Source organism: Vulpes lagopus, chromosome X (genome assembly GCF_018345385.1).
Source record: "Vulpes lagopus strain Blue_001 chromosome X, ASM1834538v1, whole genome shotgun sequence".
Classification (NCBI taxonomy): domain Eukaryota; kingdom Metazoa; phylum Chordata; class Mammalia; order Carnivora; family Canidae; genus Vulpes; species Vulpes lagopus.
The window spans coordinates 62,093,447-62,117,554 of record NC_054848.1 but is presented as its reverse complement, the minus strand read 5'-3'; the positions used below and the strand labels follow the sequence as shown (position 1 = coordinate 62,117,554).

The window sequence follows — 24,108 nt, the reverse complement described above, 5'->3', positions numbered from 1 at the left end:
CATCAAGATAAGAAGCTTTTGCACAGCAAACCATACAGTCAACAAAACTAAAAGACAACCTACAGAATGGGAGAAGATATTTGCAAATGACATATCAGATAAAGGGCTAGTTTTCAAAATCTATAAAGAACTTATTAAACTCAACACCAAAGAAACAAACAATCCAATCATGAAATGGGCAAAAGACATGAAGAGAAATCTCACAGAGGAAGACATGGACATGGCCAACATGCACATGAGAAAATGCTCTGCTCTGCATCACTTGCCATCAGGGAAATGACTGGTGTTTTTATGAGAAAGAGGAGAAGGAGTTTTAACACAGGGACACACAAGGAAGACCACAGGAAGAGATAGTCCAGTCTCCATCTTCATGTGGTCTTCCTTGTGTGATACTTCCACAAGCCAGAAGCCACCAGAAGCTGGAAAAGGCAAAGAAGGATTCTCCCCTAGAGATTTTGGAGGGAGTGTGGCCCTGATGATACTTTGGTCCTAGATTTCTGGACTCCAGAACTATGACAAAACAGATTTCTCTAGGGCAGCCCAGGTGGCTCAGCAGTTTAGGGCTGCCTTCAGCCTGGCCTGATCCTAGAGACCTGGGATCAAGTTTCAAGTCAGGCTCCCTGCATAGAGCCTGCTTCTCCCTCTGCCTGTGTCTCTGCCTCTCTCTCTCTCTCTCTCTCTGTGAGTCTCTTATGAATAAGTAAATAAAATCTAAAAAACCAACATTTCTCTGGGGTAATTTGTTATGGCCATCCTAGGAAACTAACACAGCCAATCAGGTAAACATTCCAGACTTTTTTCATTGTAAATCCATGTTTACTTTCATTTATTAAAATTTCCTTCCCCTTTCAATTAAGACTTTGGGCACAGGGTTAATACTGGTGACTTTAATTGCAACAAAGTAATTCAAAGCATTTGGTTTATCATAAACAACAAATGAAAACTTATGTTAACATTTACATCTTAATAACTTTCCTTTTGTCAACCTCGTCATTAAAGTCAAGAGAAAAGCAAGGAAATTGTGCCAGTTTATTGATTTGCTGCTTTTCATCTCTAAATTCTCCCTTCTGAGTGCTCTATGAAAATGGTTCAGAGACATTTAAATATTTTTCCTTTTGTCAGGTAGAACTGAAGATTTGTCAGTATATGGAATTGGAAACACAGTGCAGGAAGAGAGTTTTGCTTCCTGCTTTTGACAATTTACTGGCTAGGCTGTTTTCCCAGCTTGTGCAAATTTCTTTGGTGCCTTGTTCCTGTAGTGCATTGTTTTGGTAGCACTCCCAGCAGCTTCCTCTGGCAACCTTCTTCTGATGTCTTTGTAGTAATGTGCTTCTGGTGTTACACAGCATGTGTTCCCAAGAACACATTTCTCAGGAACCCTAAAGGACTGACCCCGGAGGGTAGGCTTCTAGAAATTTCCAGAAGTCAGAGTTCCGATGATTTCCAGAGTTTAGTTTCAGCAAGTTCTGCCTACAGGGCACCATCTTTCCTGCTATTTAATAAGACTTGTCTGGCTTTATTCTCTCCAACCAAGTCTGGATCTTAGCCCTAAGTGGAGAGTAGGGTTGAGGGTACTATATCTCAACTCTAGGGGTAGTGGCTATTCTATCTACTATTATATATCTGCTATTCCTATATTTGTTAGTATATATTTACCCCTTATAAGGTAATCCCTCATTACTCCAATCTCCTGTTATCATTAATAATTTTGTATCTTGAACTGTCTGGTACTTTGAATTACTATGTGACTTTACCCTCCTGATTGCATTCAGACTGGTACTGAGGCGATCACTGGAATAACAATGTCCTGGGATGCCTGGGTGGCTCAGAGGTTCAGCCTCTGCCTTTGGCTCAGGGTGTGATCCCAGAGTACTGGGATGGAGTCCCACATCAGGCTTCCTGCATGGAGCCTGCTTCTCTCTCTGCCTATATCTCTGCCTCTCTCTCTCTCTTTCATGAATAAATAAATAAATAAACTAGTTTAAAAACACCAATGTCGGGTGGCACAGCGGTTTAGCGCCTGCCTTTGGCCCAGGGCGCGATCCTGGAGACCAGGGATAGAATCCCACGTCGGGCTCCCAGTGCATGGAGCCTGCTTCTCCCTCTGCCTGTGTCTCTGCCCCTCTCTCTCTCTGTGTGTGTGTGTGTGTGACTATCATAAAAAAAACACCAATGTCCTATAAAGTTTGAAATACAATATGAATATATTCACATGACTTTACAGCAAGCAATTCCTGTGAAGTGGGTACAGCAAGTACTATTACAATTTGCAGATGAGGAATAAGGATCATACAATATAAGTTGTCCAAAGCCACATAGTCATTTTGATTATCTGTAAAATGGGTCTAACAGTAAAACCTACCTCCTTGGGTAATTATAAAGATTAAATGAGTTGAAGTATATAAAGTGCTTAGGACATAGTAGTGGCTTGGTAAATGTAAACTGTTTTATTATATATATATATATATATATATATATATATATATATATATAATACTTGTAAAAATTATTCAGTATGGTGATTTGGTAAACTATTTGCAATGAGTTGTCTAGGGCTTACATATTTTTTCAATATCTTTCTTTTTGTTAATGGCATTTTTTTCAAGTACTATAGCATAACCACCAAAGATAGAACTATTATATCACAATTACCTTGTGTGGTTCTTTCTTTCTAATGGGAGAACATGGTCAGAGTGAGAGCTAAAAAACCTAGGCTAAGATTATTTTAGCATAATGCAATTCTAGACCAACTGTGATCAATGGCTAAACTCTGAGTGAGGAAACCAAATTCCTAAGAATTCACTCCTAAAGTTAAATCTTCAAATTTGGTTATTTTAATGAATGAAAATAGTACATGTACTGTAAAACATAATTTCTAATCTCAACAGGCTCAGCTTCTATTAATTACTTATTTTAGTCAAGGCTTGAAGTGGGAACAAAATATTAGGGAAAAGTAGAGAAGGAAACTCAGTTTATTATATATGTATCTATATACATATAGATACATATATTTATTCTACAAATCCTTTAATCACTTAACATTTTGGTAACTAAATAGTTAAAGTCAGTACTGCACTAAAAATTTAGTTTTTGTGTATTAAAATAAGTCCCAAAGCTTGCATACAGATTTGTATAGATTTGCAATAATATATAAAACCACCTTGCATACAGACATGTAATAATACATAAAAATCCATGGTTAGCATAAAACACTTTGGCAGTACTTGAAGACACAACGGAAAATTATCCTAAGGGAATGAGACAGATATGGCACGTGTTAAACTTTCAAAAGGGGAAAATAATAAAATGCTTCATATTTGACAGCATATTTTCCCCACGACATCAGATTTTAGAACTGGTCGTTATAACAATATAAGCCCTGCACTCTGGACTGGTAAGTAGAATATTTTCGTCTGGAACAAAAACCATTTTGGGCAGCCCTGGTGGCTCAGCGGTTTAGCGCCGCCTGCAGCTCAGGGTGTGATCCTGGAGACCCTAGATCGAGTCCCACATCAGGTTCTCTCTGTATGATGCCTGCTTCTCCCTCTGCCTCTCTGTGTGTCTCTATGAATAAATAAAATCTTAAAAAAAAAATTTTAAAGCAAAACAAGTGACGTTGAAATAGGGGCTCCTTTTCCTCCCGCAGTCACAAGATCCTTCAGTGGCTGGCCTCTTTTCGGTGAAGAGGCAAAAACAAAAACAAAAAACAAAACAAAACCCAAAACAAAACAAAGCCTCTTCGGAAAAAGAAGAAAGCATCTGAATGAAGTCACCCCCTCACGTGTTCCTCATTACAACGCCAGAGGGAAAGGTTCTCAACAGGAAAGAGCTTAACTGCCCTCACAGGAAGAGAAACGGACTCAGGCGCTCTCGGAAGAAAACTGCACCATGGAGTTCTACGACGTCAGCCAGAGCGCCGGCCGTCAATTAGCACCTCCCCCTGTTTCCGGGAGTGGTAGCTAGGCAACCGCCGGCCTCTGGTAGACCAGAGGACATTATGTTGCGTTAGTGCCCCTAGCGGGAAACGACGAGCACTGCAGGATCTTCTCAGTTTTTACCTCCCCTCTCTCCACCCCTTTTGCTCGTCCCCCCCTCCACAACTTCGGCTCCTCCCCTCTCTTCTCTCAGGCTCGCCAGCTCGTGCTCGCTCTCGCTCACTCGCTCTCTTGCTCGCTTTCTTGCTCTCTCTCTCTCGCTCTCCTTTCCGCCTCCTCAGCTCTTGGGCTAGAATATCTGTGGGTCGAAACGTGATGCGATGAATCCAAGAGAGACCAGAGAGACCGAAACTAGGACGAGGAGTAGGGCGGAAGCGGTGGGACTCCTGGGCATGGGGGCTTCACCACAATAGAGGCAGCGCCCCCACCCGCCCCCGCCAGCTCCTCCGGAGCAGAGCCCCCAAACCCCTTAGGGAAAAGGATGGCGGCGGCACCTACCCAGATCGAAGCCGGTGGGTAACTGTGTCTGGGGGCTAAGGAGATGGGAGCTTGGCGCGACGGCTGTCAGTTTCTTTTGAAAAAGCTTCTGTTTTTCTTTACCTCCCTCTCAACCTCTTTTTCCCCTTTTCACAGAGCTGTATTACCTGATCGCTAGATTCTTGCAGTCTGGACCCTGCAACAAATCCGCTCAGGTGAGAGGGAGAAGGAGATCTAGGAGACGTGGGGAATGGTCCCAATGGGGAAATCGAGGCATCGGGTGTACGGTTTCACTGAGGGTGAGGGAAAGGCCGGCCTTGACTAGTCCTGCCGTCAGTGGCTGGGTTCTAAGTGGGGAGGGAGGAATGTGTTGATGGCCCTAGCTGCTCCTCATATCTGTGTTTCCCTTTTGCTCAGGTGCTAGTGCAGGAGCTCGAGGAGCATCAGGTACGGAGCCCCTTCGGGAAGAGGTGGGGAGGGCTGGGGTGAGACTGGAGGAAGAGGAGGGCAAGTCAGGGGCGGAGGACACGGGCTGGGAGGGAAGCTTGGATCTGGGCATTGGAGTGAACCAGCTTCTTCCCTCAAAGGGGGCGGATATCACCGGGGTCTTAACTCGCCCCTTCTTTTTTTACCATGGGAGGCGGCTTTTCAGTATTTCCTCCCCCTCGGCCTCCTTCCTACACTGGACTAGCTTTGGGGCAACAGCTATCGGACCTAGAAAAATACAGACGCCAGAAGGTCGGGGACCAGGACCCAGGTTGGTTCGGGTTCGTTGGGAGACAGGCCTATATATGGTTTGCCCACCCCCAACCCTTTCTTTTCTCCTGCCCCCAGTTGATTCCTCGCCGCTTAGACTGGGAGGGAAAAGAGCACCGAAGAAGCTTCGAGGATCTGGTGAGTAAAGTTTTCATTTCAACTTAACCCAACTCTTTACCCACTCCCTCCCCACCGCGTTCCTCCAACCCGCTCCCGACCCCTCAGCCAACAGGGCTCTAGAGCTTTTTGCTGGGCCGAAGAACGACTGCCCCTTCCCCCCCGCCCCCCTGCCGCCAGTCGGAGAAAGGATACCTTGCCCTCCCCTTGGTTTCGCTTATTTCCACCCGAAAACTTTGAAGAATGTGAGTTAGTTATCAGAGATGCCGTTTTGTAGATTATGAGTATGTTACAAACATTGAGAAAGGCCCATTGTAGGGGGAAAAGGGAGAGAAACCTGGGGGTTATCTTGGGGCACGTACCAAGGACTGACGTTGGCCAATGACAGCGTTGGTAACAGCCCAGAGTTCCGGATTAGTGGAAGAAAACTGTTTTCTGGTTGGTCCTGGCTTGAAATACGGGAACTGAGGCCAGGCTTAGTCTTTGCGGGTGGGGGTACGGGGGAGGGGGTTCAGGGGGGTTGTTAACCGACCCTGGATTGGGCAGAACGACACAATTAAAAATGATAGGAAGCATCAAGCAAATTCCAAAATTTGCCGGTTTTAGGTAATGGACTACCGAATAAAAAAGCATAATTATTGTATATATCACATGTTAGAAAATAGCTCATTAAATCATAGATCACATTTCTGCATATACATTTTCACCAACAACTACGAATTATGACCTTTTTGAGAATTGGTGAAACATGATTTAGGGGTTTAGAAGAGACAACAGTGGTTATATTTTAAAATATACTTTAGTAAAGGACCAAAGGCATTGGATTGACTGTGTTGTTTCTCCTACAAATATAATTCATAGTGTACATGCACTTCTGTTCAGCGTTGACACACACAAAAAGGTGATCTTGTTTTTATTTTTGGAAAGATGTCCCCTTGCATTAGCCTCTGGTACAGTGAATTGGGAGGAAATGAAAGGAGAAAGGGTAATGTTACTGAAATCTAAATTCAGCTATCTTTCTTTCAAATAAGATCCAAATGGAGGAAAATCACAGTTAAAGAAAGTTGAAGGGGTATGGTAGACTCTAAACATAAATATAATAATTTAATAACAATATTTAAATGATTTAGTATATTAAATTATAATAAGGCCATGTTAATAATTATGACTAATATTAGTTTGCTTACTAAATATTTTTTGCATATCACAAAATAGTTTAGTATTGTGATATGGATAAACTTCATGTGTAATATTAATGGTACAAAATTCTCAGGTGGATAAAAATTATTTTGGGAAAACTGCATGTATTATCAATGTATTTAATTTGTAGTCAGACTTTTTGTTGAAGTCCTGCCAAAAAAAGGGCAAAACAGGGCCTACCAATATCTATTTAAACACTTTTATAACTAAGGTGGTTTTGAAGATCGAGTTTTATACTGGGGTATATTGAATATGTTTTCATTGACATTTGTCTCAAAGCAGACCATTTTAAGCAAATAGCAAAAGGCAACTTAAAAGTTTTTTAAAAATTACTTGGCAGTGATAAAAAGCAAATGGACATCAAAATAATTTAAAGCCTACTAACCACACACACACATGTAAAACCAAACCAAACAAAACTCAAAATCCAGTTTACTAGACTTCCTTTCCTTATATTGTAGAGGCATATTTTTACATAATTGTAATCAGTGTCCATTTTAAGCTCTATGTTTTCTTAACATTTTAACATAAAATTATATTTGAATGGACATTGTCATTTCAATGGTAAGAAAAGGTTTGTTACATTTAAGTTTGCTATGATTTGAATCAACATTAAGTTGAACATTTTAGGTTGCTTCCAGTCTTTCATTAATATCTTGGCGTAGTTAAGTAGCCTTCTTTTTTCCTTTTTTTCTTTTCTTTGGATTTATTTTCCTGGGCAATATTTCTAAAGTGGAGTTTTAAGGCCAAAGGGTCTCATCAGTTTTATAACTTTACTTATATCTTAAAAAATTGCTCTCCAGAAGAGCAATTTCCGGAGAAGTTTCTCCAGAATTTCTCCAGAAGTACTAATTTCTGATGTTACCATAAAGGTACTTAGAGTGAGTTTTTAAATATTTTTAAAATCTTTTAGTGGCTTTATTAGGTGAAATAGTCCCTAGTTGATTTAATTAGTTCTTTTTTTCATTATTAGTGAGGCTTAAATTTTAACCATTTATCTTTCTAATTGTTGTTAATCCATTTGTATATCCCTACATGTGCCTGATTTTCACATTTATCTTTTAAATTTTTTTTATATTTCCGTACACATTATTACTTTTATATACACAAAATTTCATCTATTTTTTGAACATTGTCTATAGTTTAGTGTATCTTTTTTGTTTTTAATTTAAGTTTCATATTGTACAGAAGTTTTTATTTTTCTGGGATCTAGTGTTTCTAGGAATATTAAACTTTGATAATATGGTCCGGTCCTATTTTAAATTAAATATCTCTTCTCTACCTATGGATTTCTTTGTAAGGGAAGATGGGGTAAGGTTGAGTGAGAATTTGAACAGAAGGAAAAGAAATATTGTGGCTGAGAACTGAATGTGCTGAGTTAGATTGATTGTAGATGCATCATTTGTTTAGTTGCTTAGAATTATTTCACATTTGACTTTTGATTTTGTATGGCTTCATTGTGGAAGAGATGGGTTTTTTTCTTAGTGTAGGTATTTTCTCAAATGTTTTTAGAACAATGGATTTATACAATGTGATCTTTGATTTGCCTACATGTTTCAGGTTGAAGTTTAGGGCAAGTATTAGTAGTAAAACCTTATGTACCTATAATATTTATAAGTAATATAATCTTATATGTTAAATTATATAGCAATACTTCAAAATGAAGGTGTACTAGGGTATAAAAAAGGATGAATACAAATGCATGGAGAGATAAAGGATTATAAATAAGGATATCAAAACACTGAATTAAGATTGCATAGCCATGTATATTACATCTATGAAACAAAACTCCTGCCTTTCTATCTGTACATGTATCTTCACTTAAATTGTATATGCTGCTTAACTTGGTTTATCTGGAAGAATATTAAGATAATAAGTTGGATTTCTTCAGCACTTCATTACTGTTATTATTATGCATTCTAGAGATCCTTCTTTTTTCTTTCTTAAATCTGATTTTGTGTTTTATTTATAATTTGGAACACAAGGGAAGGTGGTATTTTTTAAAGCTACTGGGAGGCAAATATTGACATATTCAGATCTGAAGTGCCTTTTAAAATATGAGAGTCTTTACACAAAATGTTTGTCAGTTTATGTTGAACTATAAGGTTTCTGAATATGACATTCAAAATAAAACATTCTAAATTAACTTTCAGAATTTTATGTAATGATAAAGGGAGAAATTTGAAGTCATAGTGAGTGTTTTTGAAGTTTGATCTGGACATGTTTCATTTCTGCTTGACTCTTATTTACAATGCAATAGAATTAGATTTGCTTCTTACAATTCATCTTGTGGTAGATAATTTAAATAATTACAGATGTCTGTTCATTTGTGGTGACCCTGTCGAACTGTTGGCTATTTTATTGCTTCCTCCATGGAGCTTTACTGGGGACTACAAACACAGTAATGAGGGGTATGTTTGTATGTGTGTATTTAAATGAATAGTTTTTGTTAACATACAAATTTTATATATTGAAATTGTGACTTGGACACTTTTTAAAGGCATGTTTTAATATTTTATAAGCACTTTAAGGGGACTTGCGTCGTAAGACTGAGCCAAAGGTATAATTATCTTTAGGTGTGGTATATATTTTTACATTTATTCAGCATTTTTCATCTATAGAATTGAAAGCCTTAATTAGTGCTTTCATTTGGAGTGACATATATTGTATTACCTTTATTTTATATTCAAATTGAAAATATATTGAAAAAAAGTTTATCAAGATTGTATGTTCATTACTATCTTTTAATGTGTACATCTATGATGATATTGTCATAAGAATTTGCATCTGCATATAATATATGCAAGTTTAAAAATGCTTTCACATTATCTCATTAGATCCTCAGCAAGTACTTTAAAATACTGTATTTGAATTCTAGACATACCTGTATCTTTTTTTACCTTACCTAGCTCTTGTTCTCTAATTACTAGTAATAGCTTAAATTGTCTATTAGAATAGTAGAATGATTTTTGAGTGCTGGTGGCATAATTATTGCATCCCTAAGTTTGGAAGTAATTTAATTGTGTGTGATTTATTGCCTGCTATGTGGATACCCAGCCATGTTTGGAAGAACAGAATGCATCCAGGGAAACAAAAAGGCATGTGTTACTCAACCCCAGTGTGGATATAGTGCCAACTGATAGGTCCTATAGTAGAGAGTAATTGATGCCTTGAAATTAGTATTTCTCACTTTTTGATTTGTTTGAGCCATGTACATATCTACACTTTCGCTTTCTACAATATGTTGGTTTTAGGTATTTGTCTAGATTGATTATTGTCTTTTTTTCACACTTTGGCCCTAAGAACATACTTTCAATGATTTAAATCCTAGGAAACTGGTATCTTAGTACAAATGAAATGGCGTTAAGAAAGTGGAGATAGCTGCTGTTAGGGAGTCAGAATTTGGATTGGATGAATGTTCCTTTCACAATTTTGTCCTGAAAGCACCTTTGTCAATTTGAATATTAGTTTGTGTGTTTTTGTTCTTAGTTTACTGATATTGATAACTGATTGTTTAATAAATAGTTTTTTTTGGTAGAAACCAAAAAAGTAAAAAAAAAAAAAAAGAAACCAAAAAAGTAATTTTAAGGCAATTTAGTGTTTGTTTGGGTCAATTTTCAGAGACGCCCTTGTTTGACATTTCTCATACAGGATTTTGTGAGTAGGAGAAAAGAAAATGAGATTTGGTTGGGAAGATAGTTTACTTGCTGAGAGACCCTGGGCAAGTTACTTAACCTCTGAAGGATGCAGTTTCCTCATTTGTAAAATAAAACTCCCTATCTATTTTACAAGGTTGTTGTGTGAAACAAATGGGTTAAATATGAAAGAATGCATTTTGCGTAAATGAATTGGTACTGCATTTTAAAAATAGGCATAGAGGTGAATGTAAAATAGATATCTAAAGAACTATGACCCCAGATTTTATGTTATTGGCTAGCTAATTATCACCACTTCATTTTCCTAATATTTTTATAAGGTGAGGGGCATATCAAACAGTACCACTGGAAAAAAGGTATTTAAAAAGTGTTAGAACTGAACCCAAAAATGAGTGCTTTGAAGTGCATCTGTATTAACTCAAACAAGAAATGATTGTTATGTCAAAAGATGTTTAGTGATATTTGCATTTTTATTAATTAGAGAAAGTAATTTGGTATGATACTGGTATAGTATTCACTGTATTTTAAGAAGTGGGAGATATGTCTTTCTGATATGTTGTTGCAGAGATCCTCAACTCTTGATTGATTTTTTTCTTATCCTGAACTTATTTTCTATACATTATTGCTAAGTAATTTCTTGTATTTTAAATTATTTTGTTGAAGATGTTTTCTCATGCCCTTTAATATCTACCAAAAGATTTTATAATATCTGGACCTCAGTTATTATTTGCGTAATTTTCTTAACTTTTGTTAGGAACATTTCATGATATATATTTCTTAGTCATATTTAATATGCTGGCTGGAATAGAGTTCTTTTATCGGACCTTTCTCTATTGAGAAACTTCTAGAATGTAGATAGGTCATTTGTCCTTGTCTTGATATGATCTGCCTTCAAGGTTATAGTACTTTTGGTGCTTTCTTAAGGTACTGTAACCCAGAGAATATTTGAGCCTAGGTGGGTTGCTCTTCGCTGTCTTATTTCTGAGGAATTCTTAAAACTAATAGAAAAATAAATGCTATGAACAATACAAACATTTTCAAAGGAAAGTGATAAGTCTTAAAATTTTGCAGCCCATTGTACAAACCAGTGGTATTACTCTAGTAGAAAAGTCTACCTGCTTTATTTGCCCTTTCTGCCCAGTTTTTCCCCTTTTTCATTTAAATTCAGCAAACATTAAAACTCAATACTTTATTATATAATATTGGAGTATTGCAAACATTTATATTTTACTGAGAAGTATCAAGAAAATAAACTTATTATTTTTTTGCGTTTTATTCTAATCTTATTTTTTTGTACATGCGTATTTTCCCTTCAAAATCAGATCATCCTCTGAGTTTTTTATAACTTTTTTTTAACTTAATGTTGTGGGGGAGAATCTTAAACATTGAGGGATATTATGTGTTAGTCACTGTGCACAGTATGTTTACTGGGTAGGGGTACCTTTATATTTGCCTGGAATGCCTTCCATTCCTTTTGTCTGTTCTTGTGAATTTTCACTTAGCCTTCAAGTGTGAAGTTAGACAGGAACCTCTACCCCTAGGCTGAAGTAGGTATTATATTTCTTTGCTTCTCTTAGCTGTTTGTATTACCTCTCAGCACTTGTACTTTGATTTGTTTTATTTACTAGTTTGTTTCCCTCACTGGGACTGTGCATTCCCTTAGGGCAGCAGTTTGTCTTCCCATCTCATCTCTATACATTAAATGTCTGAATGAATAAATGCACAAGTGAATGATTTTGTTTTTGTTTTACAAATCATATGAGGTAGTTATCCTTACTCCCTGTTTTACAGATGCAGAAGCTCAGGCTCTTAGACTGAGCAACTTTGCAGGTCACAGAGGTAGGAACTGAAGATGGTAGAAAAAGGAAAATCTAAGTCCTTTCTACTGCTACAATTTCACACTGCTGGAAGGAGTAACAGCTAGTAAATTTTAGAGCCCAAATAATCTGGGCTTTCAGACTTCAAAGTACCATGCATATCTCTATATTATACTTATATTGATGTATGTGAAACCCTGATCTATTTTTCAAAATCTATTTTGTTTTCTGTCCCTAAATATAAAAAAATAATGTGACTAATTTTTTTATATGTACTTCACCCCTCCTCCCTTGCCCATACCAAAAAAATAATATCTCAGATAAAATATTATATTTCACTTCTTCAGCGTATAGGCCCAGTTTGATTATTCATTTTGCCTGTGTAGTCATGATCTTAGAAAACAAAACACAGAAACAATTATCTTTGTATTTGTTTTTTTTCACTTGACCTATAATTTCTAATAGCTAAGGTAAAAATGTTATTACTGCTCTCTGAAAATTAGTATTTCAAATGTAGTGCTTGGTATGGGCGTGGCACCCTGAAGTTAGGTACCTTTTGCATTTTATTCAGTTCTCCGCTGGATTCCTTTTAACAATTATGATGAGTAGGATCATTTCTGTGAACTCACTGGTCTTCTCACTTGTCATAATAATTCTGAAGTTTAGTAATTCATTTGTTAGGTTTGTTTTTTAAGTCGGCCAGTCTTCTTATCAAGAATGTTTATAATCCAGGATTCATTTAATTTCTTTCAGTTGATTTAAATTTATAGTTTTACTTTTTTTGCAGTCTTCATGATAGTTATTGCTATAATTTTTTAACTGCCTTAATAAGACAGTAATGGGAAGAACAATGGATGGGGAAACCCAGATTTCTGTACATTTACTGTAACCATTGGACTTCACTTCTCCAAATCTGTTTTTCCTACTGTAAGATGTGAAGTTAGGTTGATTATGTATGAAGAAACTTCTAAATAAAACATCCTATAATTTAACTCCTTGGAGCTCTTTACAGAATAATATAGAAGTTTGAGTTATACTCTTGAACTTTGTTTTTAGAGAATGTTTTTCTTCTGTCGATATCAAAGTACTTATTGTGTTACTTGGGTCATTATATTCCAGGGAGAAAATGTGGTTAAATAACTGAAATTAGAATGTTTGAGCTTTAATTGAAAAGAGTGACTTATTATGTTGAGAATTTCATAGAATAATACATACTTTTAATATTAAATCTTATTACATCATGCATATTTCTAATACAGAATTTTTTAAAGACTTAAAAGTAATTACTGAGGGTAGATAAGAGTTATTAGGCTAAAAAATGATCACCTTTAAAAAATTCCAACTTTAATCAAAGCAGATAGATTGAAATAAATGTCGACTACCACTTATAAATCCTGATATTTGATTTAGAAAAATTATTATTGCAAGAACTGAGCTGGTATAGTCTAGAATCCTGTTGATATTGTTTAAAGGAGATGCTAGCATATTCAACTCAAATGTATTGTTATTGTATTGTTATTGCTATTGTGTTGATAGAATCTGTGTTTACTACTGGTTCATAATCAAATTTTTATTGATTTTAGAGGAATGAACTTTTTTTTGAATGGAGCCAGTTAGAAATTAAGCAATTTCCAATTGTATAGGGTAGAAATCAAACTTGTGAAATTTATTTAATAGCTTATAATAAAAGTCTTCAAGGGGGAGAATTTGGTGTAGATAAGCCCTGTTTGGTTGTTTTATTAATGATTCTGTATTTTAAAATCATGACCGAGGAATTGATAGAAAGATTACAAAATTGGCTGAAAATCAAACATCATTGTTTCTATAAAATGAAGTTGCCAGGTGACTAAAGATGTCAGTTTAGGATATAGTTCTGACAGATTTTCTGTAAGAGGGTGATTCTAAAAAGAAAATTCATATTAGAGAACTATTTTCTGGATTATAGATGGCTAGATACATTGTAATTTCTAGGCCGGTGAATAACTCTTAAAATAGTAATGGAATGAATAAAATAAAATTGATAAAAAGAAAATGCCAGCTAGGAAGGGCACTTGATGTAATGAGCACTTGGTGTTATATGTTAACTGATGTATCGCGAAATTCTACCCTGAAACTAATAATACACTATATGTTAACTAACTTGAATTTAAACAAAAAATAAAAACAACCCCCCCCAAACCCAGGCAAACAAACAAAAAAGAAAATGCCAGTAAAGACATAAACTACCATCCTATGTAAAGCCTTCATGCAGTGTTTACTTGATGAAAAAATAATGGCTGATAAAGGAAGCCAAGTATATCTGAGACAGTGTTGATGGGAAAAAAGACATAAGCTATTATAGATGTTAATATGCAGTATTTTAAAGTAGTTTTCTTTCAGATACATATTTTCTAGAGTACTTAGTATACTTACTTGAAGGCATATATAGGAAAATGTTCTAATGTGGAGGGAATGAATTATAAACTAGGATTTTAGGATATCAGTGTTTGTAGATAATACTAGATTGAATTGAATCAGCTACTTTTTTTTTAAAAGATTTTATTTATTTATTCACGAGAGACACACACACAGAGAAAGAGAGAGAGAGGCAGAGACACAGGCAGAGGGAGAAGCAGGCTCCATGTAGGTAGCCTGACATGGGACTCAATCACAGGTCTCCAGGATCACGCCCTGAGCTGAAGGCAGCACTAAACTGCTGAGCCACCCGGGATGCCTGAATCACCTACTTTGACTTTAATAATACCTGTATGTTTAACGGAGAGGTGTTTCTGTGTAGTTATTTGCTTAGAAAACAAAACTAAAGATATGAGAAGTAATTGAAAGAATTTGCCCGATCCTTTGTCCCCATCCAGAAGCTAAACCTTTTAAATGCAGATATAAAATAACCAGGCTAGATTGCCATTCTTTCTGAGCATCATGACAGTTCCCAAGCCCCATTTATTTTGGTAGATTAAAATGAATTTTTCCTGGTACTTAAAAAGATAATTTGCAGGAAATAATTTTTAAAAATCACAATAGAATCATTTATTCACAGAATTTTGAATACATGTTGGATTGTAGTTCTTCAGCTTATGTTTTCTAAGAAAATACAAAAAGTACCTAGATAAGAGAATCTAAGATTTTTCCTCTTTATAGAGGAAGTGTCATGTGATATTTCTTATAGTTAGACTTTACTTTGGTTTTTTAATGTTCATTGATTCGCTGAACAAATAATTAACAAGAACATATATAATTGCTTCTTTCGAATCATTAGGGATGATTTACAAAATTATTCTTTAATGTTGTATTGTTCTTGACCTGTTGATTATGTATTGATGTGAGGTCCTATGTGATATTTTTTATGTATATATATATTTTTATATATATTTACATATATATATTTACATTTTAATTTATATTTATTTTTCCTTCTCTCTTTCTCTCCCTTTATGTCAAAATGAAAATATAGGTGATCTTTTTATTTAAGGATTTTTAATAGTCTAATTCTCTGTTTGCATCTTTAATAATTAGATTTTTATGAAACACCGTGGGGATTTGAACATTAGCTTAGATAAAAAATGAACAGTTTTGTTGTTTAATTTACACATCCCTGTCTACATATGTTTATCATCTTCAGAAATTTGCTTCTGTGTTTTAAAAATGAGTTAATGTTGTGATGAATTTTGAGTACATAGCTTATTTAGAGCATAGTATTTATAAAAACATAATTTGATACTGTTTTGGAAACCAATTAACTTTTAAAAGGAACACCAGTTCTGTTTTCTTAAGTAGATATGTCCAGTTAATCCTTAAGGGATTTAGGAGAGAATATGGTGCAAGTAATACCTATTTTTTGTATCCCTATAATTTTTTTTGTATATTATTTTTATTGGAGTTTGATTTGCCAATATATAGCATAACACTCAGTGCTCACCCTGTCAAGTACACCCCACAGTGCCCGACACCCAGTCACCCCAACCCCCCCTCACCTCCCCTTCCACTACCCCTTGTTCATTTCCCAGAGTTAGGGGCTCTCATGTTCTGTCACCCTTTCTGATATTTCCCACTCATTTTCTCTCCTTTCTCCTATAATCCCTTTCACTATTTTTTATATTCTGTGAATGAATAAGACCATATACTGTTTGTCATTCTCCAATTGACTTACTTCACTCAGCATAATACCCTCCAGTTCTATCCACACTGAAGAAAATGGTGGGTATTTGTCGTTTCTAAAGGCTGAGTAATATTCCATTGTATATATAAACCAAATCTTCTTGATCCATTCATCTTTTGATGGACACCAAAGCTCCTTCCACAGTTTGGCTATTGTGGACATTGTTGCTATAAACATTGGGGTGCAGGTGTCCTGCCATTTCACTGCATGTGTATCTTTGGGGTAAATCACTAGTAGTGCAATTGCTGGGTCCTAGGGTAGTTCTATTTTTAGCTCTTTGACGAACCTCCGCTCAGTTTTCCAGAGTGGCTGCACCAGTTCACATTCCCACCAACAGTGCAAGAGGGTTCCCCTTTCTCCACATCCTCTCCAACATTGTTGTTTTCTGTCTTGTTAATTTTCCCCATTCTCACTGGTGTGAGGTGGTACCTCATCATGGTTTTGATTTGTATTTCCCTGATGGCCAGTGAGGCGGAGCATTTTCTCGTGTGCTTGTTGGCCATGTCTCTGTCTTCTTTGTTGACATTTCTGTTCATGTCTTTTGCCCATTTCATGATTGGATTGTTTGTTTCTTTGCTGTTTAGTTTAATAAGTTCTTTATAGATCTTGGATACTAGCCCTTTAGCTGACAGGTCACTTGCAAATAATTTCTCCCATTCTGTAGGTAGTCTTTTAGATTTGTTGACTGTTTCTTTCACTGTGCAGAAGTTTTTACCTGGATGAAGTCCTACGAGTTCATTTTTGCTTTTGTTTCTCTTGCCTTTATGGATGTATCTTGCAAGAAGTTGCTGTGGCCAAGTTCAAAAAGAGTATTGTCTGTGTTCTCTAGGATTTTGATGGATTCTTGTCTCACATTTAGATCTTTCATCCATTTTGAGTTTATCTTTGTGTATGGTATAAGAGAATGGTCTAGTTTCATTCTTCTGCATGTGGCTGTCCAATTTCCCTAGCAGCATTTATTGAAGAAACTCCTTTTTCCAGTGGCTAGTCTTCCTGCTTTGTGGAATATTAGTTGACCATAAAGTTGAGGGTCCATTTCTTGGTCCTATATTCTACTCCATTGATCTACGTGTCTGTTTTTGTGCCAGTACCACACTGTCTTGATGATCACAGCTTTGAAGTACAACTTGAAATGTGGCATTGTGATGCCCCTGGCTCTGGTTTTCTTTTTCAATATTTCCCTGGCTATTCGGGGTCTTTTCTGATTCCACAGAAATCTTAAGATTATTTGTTCCAATGCTCTGAAGAAAGTCCATGGGATTTTTATAGGGATTGTATTGAACACGTAAATTGAATTGACATTTTCACAATATTAATTCTTCCAATCCATGAGCATGGAATATTTTTCCATGTCTTTGTGTCTTCCTCAATTTCTTTCAGAAGTGTTCTGTAGATTTTAGGTTTTAGATCCTCTACTTCTATGGTTAGATTTATTCCTAGGTATCTTATGCTTTTGGGTGCAGTTGTAAATGGGATTTATTCCTTAATTTCTCTTTCTTCAGTCTCATTGTTAGTGTATAGAAATGCCACTGATTTCTGGGCGTTGATTTTGTATCCTGCCACACTGCCGAATTGCTGTATGAGTTCTAGCAATTTTGGGGTGGAGTCTTTTGGGTTTTCTATGTAGAGTATCATGTCATCTGCAAAGAGGGAGAGTTTGACTTCTTCTTTGCCAATGTGAATGCCTTCTATTTCTTTTTGTTGCTGGATTGCAGAGGCTAGGATTTCTAGTAGTATGTTGAATAGCAGTGGTGAGAGTGGACATCCCTGTAGTGTTCTTGATCTTAGGGGAAAGGCTCCCAGTGTTTCCCAATTGAGAATGATATTTGCTGTGGGCTTTTCCTAGATGACGTTTAAGATTCTGAGGAATGTTCCCTCTGTTCCTATACTCTGAAGAGTTTTGATGAGGAATGGATGCTGTATTTTGTCAAATGCTTTCTCTGCATCTGTAGAGAGGATCATATGGTTCTTGTTGTTTCTCTTGCTGGTATGATCTATCACGTTGATTATTTTACGGGTGTTGAACCAGCCTTGCACCCTAGGGATAAATCCCAGTTCGTCATGGTGAATAATCTTAATGTATTGTTGGATCCTATTGGCTAGTATCTTGTTGAGAATTTTTGCATCTGTGTTCATCAGGGATATTGGTCTATAATTCTCCTTTTGGTGGGTCTTTGTCTGATTTTGCAATTAAGATGATGCTGGCCTCATAGAACGAGTTTGGAAGTATTCCGTCCCTTTCTATCTTTTGGACCAACTTTAGTAGAATAGGTATTGTTTCTTCTTTAAACGTTAGATAGAATTCCCCTAGGAAGCCGTCTGACCCTGGACTTTTGTGCCTTGGAAGGTTTTTGATGACTGCTTCAATTTCCTTCCTGGTTATTGGCCTCTTCAGGTTTTCTATTTCTTTCTGTTCCATTTTTGATAGTTTGCGGTTTTCCAGAAATGCACCCATTTCTTCCAGGTTGCCTAATTTATTGGCATATAGCTTCTCCTAATATGTTTTTAAAATCGTTTGTATTTCCTTGGTGTTGGTAGTGATCTCTCCTTTTCATTCATGAGTTTATTAATTTTAGTCTTTTCTCTTTTGTTTTTAATAAGGTTGGCTAATGGTTTATCTATCTTATTAATTCTTTCAAGGAACCAACTCCGGGTTTTGTTGATCTGTTCTACAGTTCTAGTTTGTATTTCATTGAGTTTTGCTGGAATCTTTATTAACTCTCTTCTTTTGCTGGGTGTAGTTTTTATTTGCTGTTTTTTCTCCAATTCCTTTGGGTGCAAGGTTAGCTTGTGTATTTGAGTTTTGTCCAATTTTTTGAGGGATTCTTGTATTGCGATGTATTTCCCTCTTAGGACTGCTTTTGCTCTATTCCAACGATTTTGAACGGTTGCATCTTCATTCTCATTAGTTTCCATGAATCTTTTCAATTATTCTCTAATGTCTTGGTTGACCCTTTCATCTTTTAGCAGGATGTTCTTTAACCTCGAGATGTTTGAATTTCTTACAAATTTCTTCTTGTGATTGAGTTCAAGTTTCAAAGCATTATGGTCTGAAATATGCAGGGGACAATCCCAATTTTTTGGTATCAGTTGAGATCTGATTTGTGACCCAGTATGTGGTCTATTCTGGAGACAGTTCCATTTGCACTTGAGAAGAATGTCTATTCAGTTGCCTTTGGATGTAAAGTTTTGTAAATATCTGTGAAATCCATCTGGTCTAGTGTATCATTTAATGCTCTTGTTTTTTTGGAGCTGTTGTACTTAGAAGACCTGTTTTTGCTGAAAGTGCCGTGTTGAAGTCTCCCAGTATTAGTGTATTATCTAAGTATGTCTTTACTTTGTTTATTAATTGATTGATATACTTGGCAACTCCCACATTAGGGGCATAAATATTGATGTTTGTTAGGTCCTCTTGTTAGATAGATCCTTTAAGTATGATATAGTGTCCCTCTTCATCTCTTACTAGTCTTTGGGATTAATTTTAGTTTATCTGATATGAGGATTGCTACCCCTGCTTTCTTCTGAGGACCATTTGTATGTTAAATTGTTCTCCAACCTTTCGTTTTCAGGCTGTAGGTGTCCTTAGATATAAAATGAGTCTCTTGTAGATAGCAAATAAATGGGTTTTGTTTTTTATCCAGCTTCAAACCTGGTGTCTTTTTATGGGATCATTTAGCCCATTCACGTTCAGAGTTACTATTGAAAGATATGAATTCAATGTCATTGTAATACCTATTAAGTCCCTGTTTTGTGGATTATTTCTTCGGGTTTCCTCTTTCTTTTACAGTGTCCCCCTTAATATTTCTTGCAGAGCTGGTTTGGTGGTCACATATTCTTTCAGTTTCTGCCTATCTTGGAAGTTCTTTATCTTTCCTTCTGTTCTGAATGAGACCCTTGCTGGATAGAGTATTTTTAGCTGCATGTTATTCTCATTTAGGACCCTGAATATATCCTGCCAGCCCTTTCTGGCCTGCCAGGTCTCTGTGGAGAGGTCTGCTGTTAATCTAATATTTCTCCCCATGTGTTTAGGGATCTCTTGTCTCTTGCTGTTTTAAGTATTTTCTCTTTATCTTCGGAATTTGCAAGTTTCACTATTACATGTTGAGGTGTTGAATGGTTTTTATTGTATTTATGGGGGTATCTCTCTATCTCCTGAATCTGAATGCCTGTTTCCCTTCTTAAATTAGGGACGTTCTCAGCTACGATTTGTTTAAATATGCTTTCTGTCCCTCTGTCCCACTCAGTGCCCTCTTGAACCCCAATTATATGTAGATTTTTTCTTCTGAGGATATCATGTATTTCCTTTAATCTTTCCTCAGGGTTTTTTATTTGTTTTTCTCTTTTTCCCTCAGCTTCCTTCTTTGCCAGTATCTTACTTCTATGTTACTCTTGATTCTACCTCATTAACCCTTGTTTGTAGGACCTCCAGTTTGGATTGCATGTCATTTAACTGAATTTAAATCCGGCCTGATTAGTTCTAGATTCTGTAGTCATGAAGCCTCTTAATTCCTTTATGTGTTTTGCCAGAACCCACCAGTAGCTTTATAATTGTGCTTCTGAATTGGCTTTCTGACATAAAATTGTAATCCAAATTCTGTAACTCTGTGGGAGAGAGTAGTTTTTATGATTCTTTCTTTTGTGGTGAGTCCTTTTTCTAGTCATTTTGCTCAGTGTAGAGTGGCTGTATGAGTGTGCTGCATCAAGAATATTAACCACGACCTAAGTAAATTTCACCCTCGATAAGTCTGCCGAGGTCAGAGACCAGAAATTGAAAAGCAAGATCAGAATGAAGTAACACAAAAGGGCCACTAAAGTGAAAAACAAATTTTCAAACAAAGTAGTAAAAAATAAAAGGCCAAGTATCCTAAAGAAGAAGAGAGAATAGAAAAAGAAAGGAGGATAAAGAAAAAAAGTAGGGGTTACTGAGATATGGTGGTGGTGACAAAGTTGAGTGGAGGGAGAATATAATCTACCTGAGGGTTCCTAGAGCATGATCCTCTTGTTTATGAGTATATTAAGTTTTATATGTTAGATGATTCTCTGTTCCAAATTTATATAAACCAGAAATACTTGTAGAGGGCCCCAACATTGACCACCAAAACATAAATGATATAAAAGAAGGAGGCAGAATGGGAATAAGGAATTTCACAAAACGAAGCAGCACAGTATACCACTTGGTTCTGGGTACTTACTGGTCATGTTTTAGAAGGTATTAACTTCTGGCATTGTAGAGAAATGAGGTAGAGAAAACAAAAACACAAAACAAACAACAAAAAACATATCATTTATATCTCCCCACATTAATTTGGGTATGTTGAAGGGAATCTAGAAGTGGAAAATATATCTAGGACCTGTACTTGTAGAAATATGAATCTCAAAAAGGAAGAATCTTAGAAATGAAGACGTGGTAAAATATTGTAGTTAACGTGAAAAAAGAGAAAAAAGTATTAGAAATTTACAGTCTGATACAAAAACGAGTTGTCCTGGAAAAAGGAGGGGTACCCTCTGGTTCTATATAGTGTAAATCCCTTGACTTCCTCTGGAGCTTTCCAGCCTGCTGGGTCAAGAACTTGCTCTTCCTCTGTTGTTCCAGCTGGTCTTATGGGGGAGGGGCCTGCTGTGGTGACTCTCTGGTGTGTGTACCTGGGGGAACTGACCCCTCCCCACAAGTGCTGGGATCAGTGGGAGCTTTTTACCCTGTGAGGCCTCTGTTTCCTGGAGGCCCCACCTTTCCCAAGCACAGTGTGACACAAGGAAGAACAACACCTATGGCAGCGGCCTGGTCTCCATCCCTGGAATCAGCTCCCCACTTCACTACCGCAGGTCCCAGTCCACACTGACCTAGATGCTCCCAGGACAGGGTACGCTGATCTGCATAGCTTGGAGGTGCCCGTGGGCTGGAGCGTCAGTCCCAGCTGTCCTCTGCCCTCCCTGTTTCCACCAGTCCTAGGGGGAATGCAGGATAGGATGGTGGGCTGTGTCACCTGTCGCCCTGGGATCTGGGGCCTGTCCTGCTGGAATTGCGCTCTGGGGCTGCAGCTCCCAAAGGCACCAGGGCGCAGACCCTTCCACCCGGAGCCCCCGCCTGACTGGCTTCTCCCCAGTGCCCCACAGCCTGCGCACTCCAGCCCTTTACCGAGATCGGCCAGCGGAGTGTGGTGCCCTTTCTCCCAGGTGCGCTTCCTCTATTAGTGACTCCAGGAAACTAGAGGCTCCACTGCCCCCCCTTGCGATTCCGCTCAGTTCCCCCCCTCCCCCTTTTTAAAGATTTTATTTATTTATTCATGAGAGACACAGGCAGAGGGAGAAGCAGGCTTCATGCAGGCAGCCCGATGTTGGATTGACCCTAGGACTCCAGGATCATGCCGTGAGCAGGCGCCAAACCTCTGAGCCATGGAGGGATCCCCTCGATTTCCCTTTAAATCACCTTTCTATCCGGGAAGAATCTGGTGTGGATTTTTTAAAGTTCTTGCTTTTCTGAGGCTGGGCTTTCCTGTCCCAGAGGCCCTCTGGTCTTAGCCTGGCCCCTTTCTGGGCCCCTCCCCCACTTGATTCTTTTATTATTCCCCAATCCCCACCTTCCTACCTTGTTAGATGCGAAAATCCTTCTCTCTGTAGCATTCTAGCTGTTCTCTCTTTAAATCTCAGGTCGATTTCATAGGTTTTCAGGATGGTTTGACAGTAATGTAGTTAAGTTGGTGGGGCCAGGTGAGTTGAGGACCCCTAGTCCTCTGCCATGTTGCCTGAAGCCTATTCTTATCATTTGTATAGAATCTAGATTCTCTGATTCTTGAACAGTTCATCATTACTGAATAGATCAATTTACCAGAAGAGTTTACCCATTGTCTTTGTAGTTTAATTTTAGGCATGCACACTTTTGCTGTTCTGCAATACTTATTTCATAAGATTAACAGCTAAGCAAATGATTTAATCAAGGCATGTAAAAGTAAGTTTGAGTGCCATACCATTTAAATGTTATCATTTAGATGTGCTTAATTTTTGTAGCTGTTTCTTTAATTTGGTTGAAATATTTAATGTTTAAAATGTTATTTTCCTGATTCTGTATATAAAAATTATACTTTGTTCCAAGATGGAATGGTTTGGTAATGGATTAAATTATGTTTTTAAACCAACTTGGTTTTCCTGTTTTATTTATGCTTTTTAGGTGGCAGCCAATGCACACATTCCTCCAGACTACCTCCTTAAAATTTGTGAGCGGATTGGTCCCTTACTAGATAAGGAGATCCCTCAGAGTGTTCCTGGGGTACAGACATTACTAGGTGTTGGTCGGCAATCTCTGTTACGGGATGCCAAAGGTAAGATTTTCAGTTTTTAGAGGAAGAAATGGATAACGGCTTATTTTTATGTTAAGCAAATATTCCCATGCTTTCCGAAATACTAGTTTTCTTCTAGCTTTCCTTATTTTTCCAATCTTATTCTTATTTTTTTAGTGTACAAGTAAATTTTTAGAGTCCTAAAAGGAGCCTTCTACCGTAAAATAGTGAATGCAATAGAGGTAAATAATATAAGTATTTTTTAATCCTGTGAAATAAAGATCTTAAAACATCACTGCTTTGATTAATGTAGTATGAATGCTTAAAATAGTCTTTCATTATATTTTATTACTTTTAAGTAATTATGAGTCTTTATATCATCCTAATCACATTGTATATTTTATAATAGGTAAATGAAAAATGATATATTAAAATTTATGTATGATATATAAACATTTTTATAATTGGAAATATTAAAAAAATATTAAAAAATATATCAATCTATTAGTGACTGTTCAATAATAGTTTTTCTACTCTACTGTTTTTCAGTTTTAAAGATTTTCCCCAAAGTTTTTCATGGAACCCCAATATGTAAAATATATAAAGTAGTATTTTATGAACATAAAAATATGAAAATAGGCATTAAGGATGCTTGTTAGTCTAATAAAACTTCAGGTCCAGCAACTAATTTGTTTTGTTTTATTAGCATCATGTCTTTAAAAA

The 24,108-nt window shown here is 36.8% G+C and overlaps 1 protein-coding gene across 2 annotated transcripts in view; it reads left to right on the top strand.

Annotated features, from left to right (window-relative positions):
* Positions 1-4,163: 4,163 nt before the first annotated feature.
* BRWD3 (bromodomain and WD repeat domain containing 3) overlaps positions 4,164-24,108 on the top strand; it is a 201,990-nt gene continuing 182,045 nt past the window's right edge. For both annotated transcript variants that reach the window (XM_041741648.1, XM_041741647.1), the window contains exons 1-5: positions 4,164-4,447; positions 4,569-4,627; positions 4,830-4,859; positions 5,247-5,306; positions 23,277-23,427. In XM_041741648.1, the coding sequence (XP_041597582.1) occupies positions 4,417-4,447; positions 4,569-4,627; positions 4,830-4,859; positions 5,247-5,306; positions 23,277-23,427 (331 nt within the window). In that variant the 5' untranslated portion in view covers positions 4,164-4,416. The remainder of the gene's footprint in view (positions 4,448-4,568; positions 4,628-4,829; positions 4,860-5,246; positions 5,307-23,276; positions 23,428-24,108) is intronic.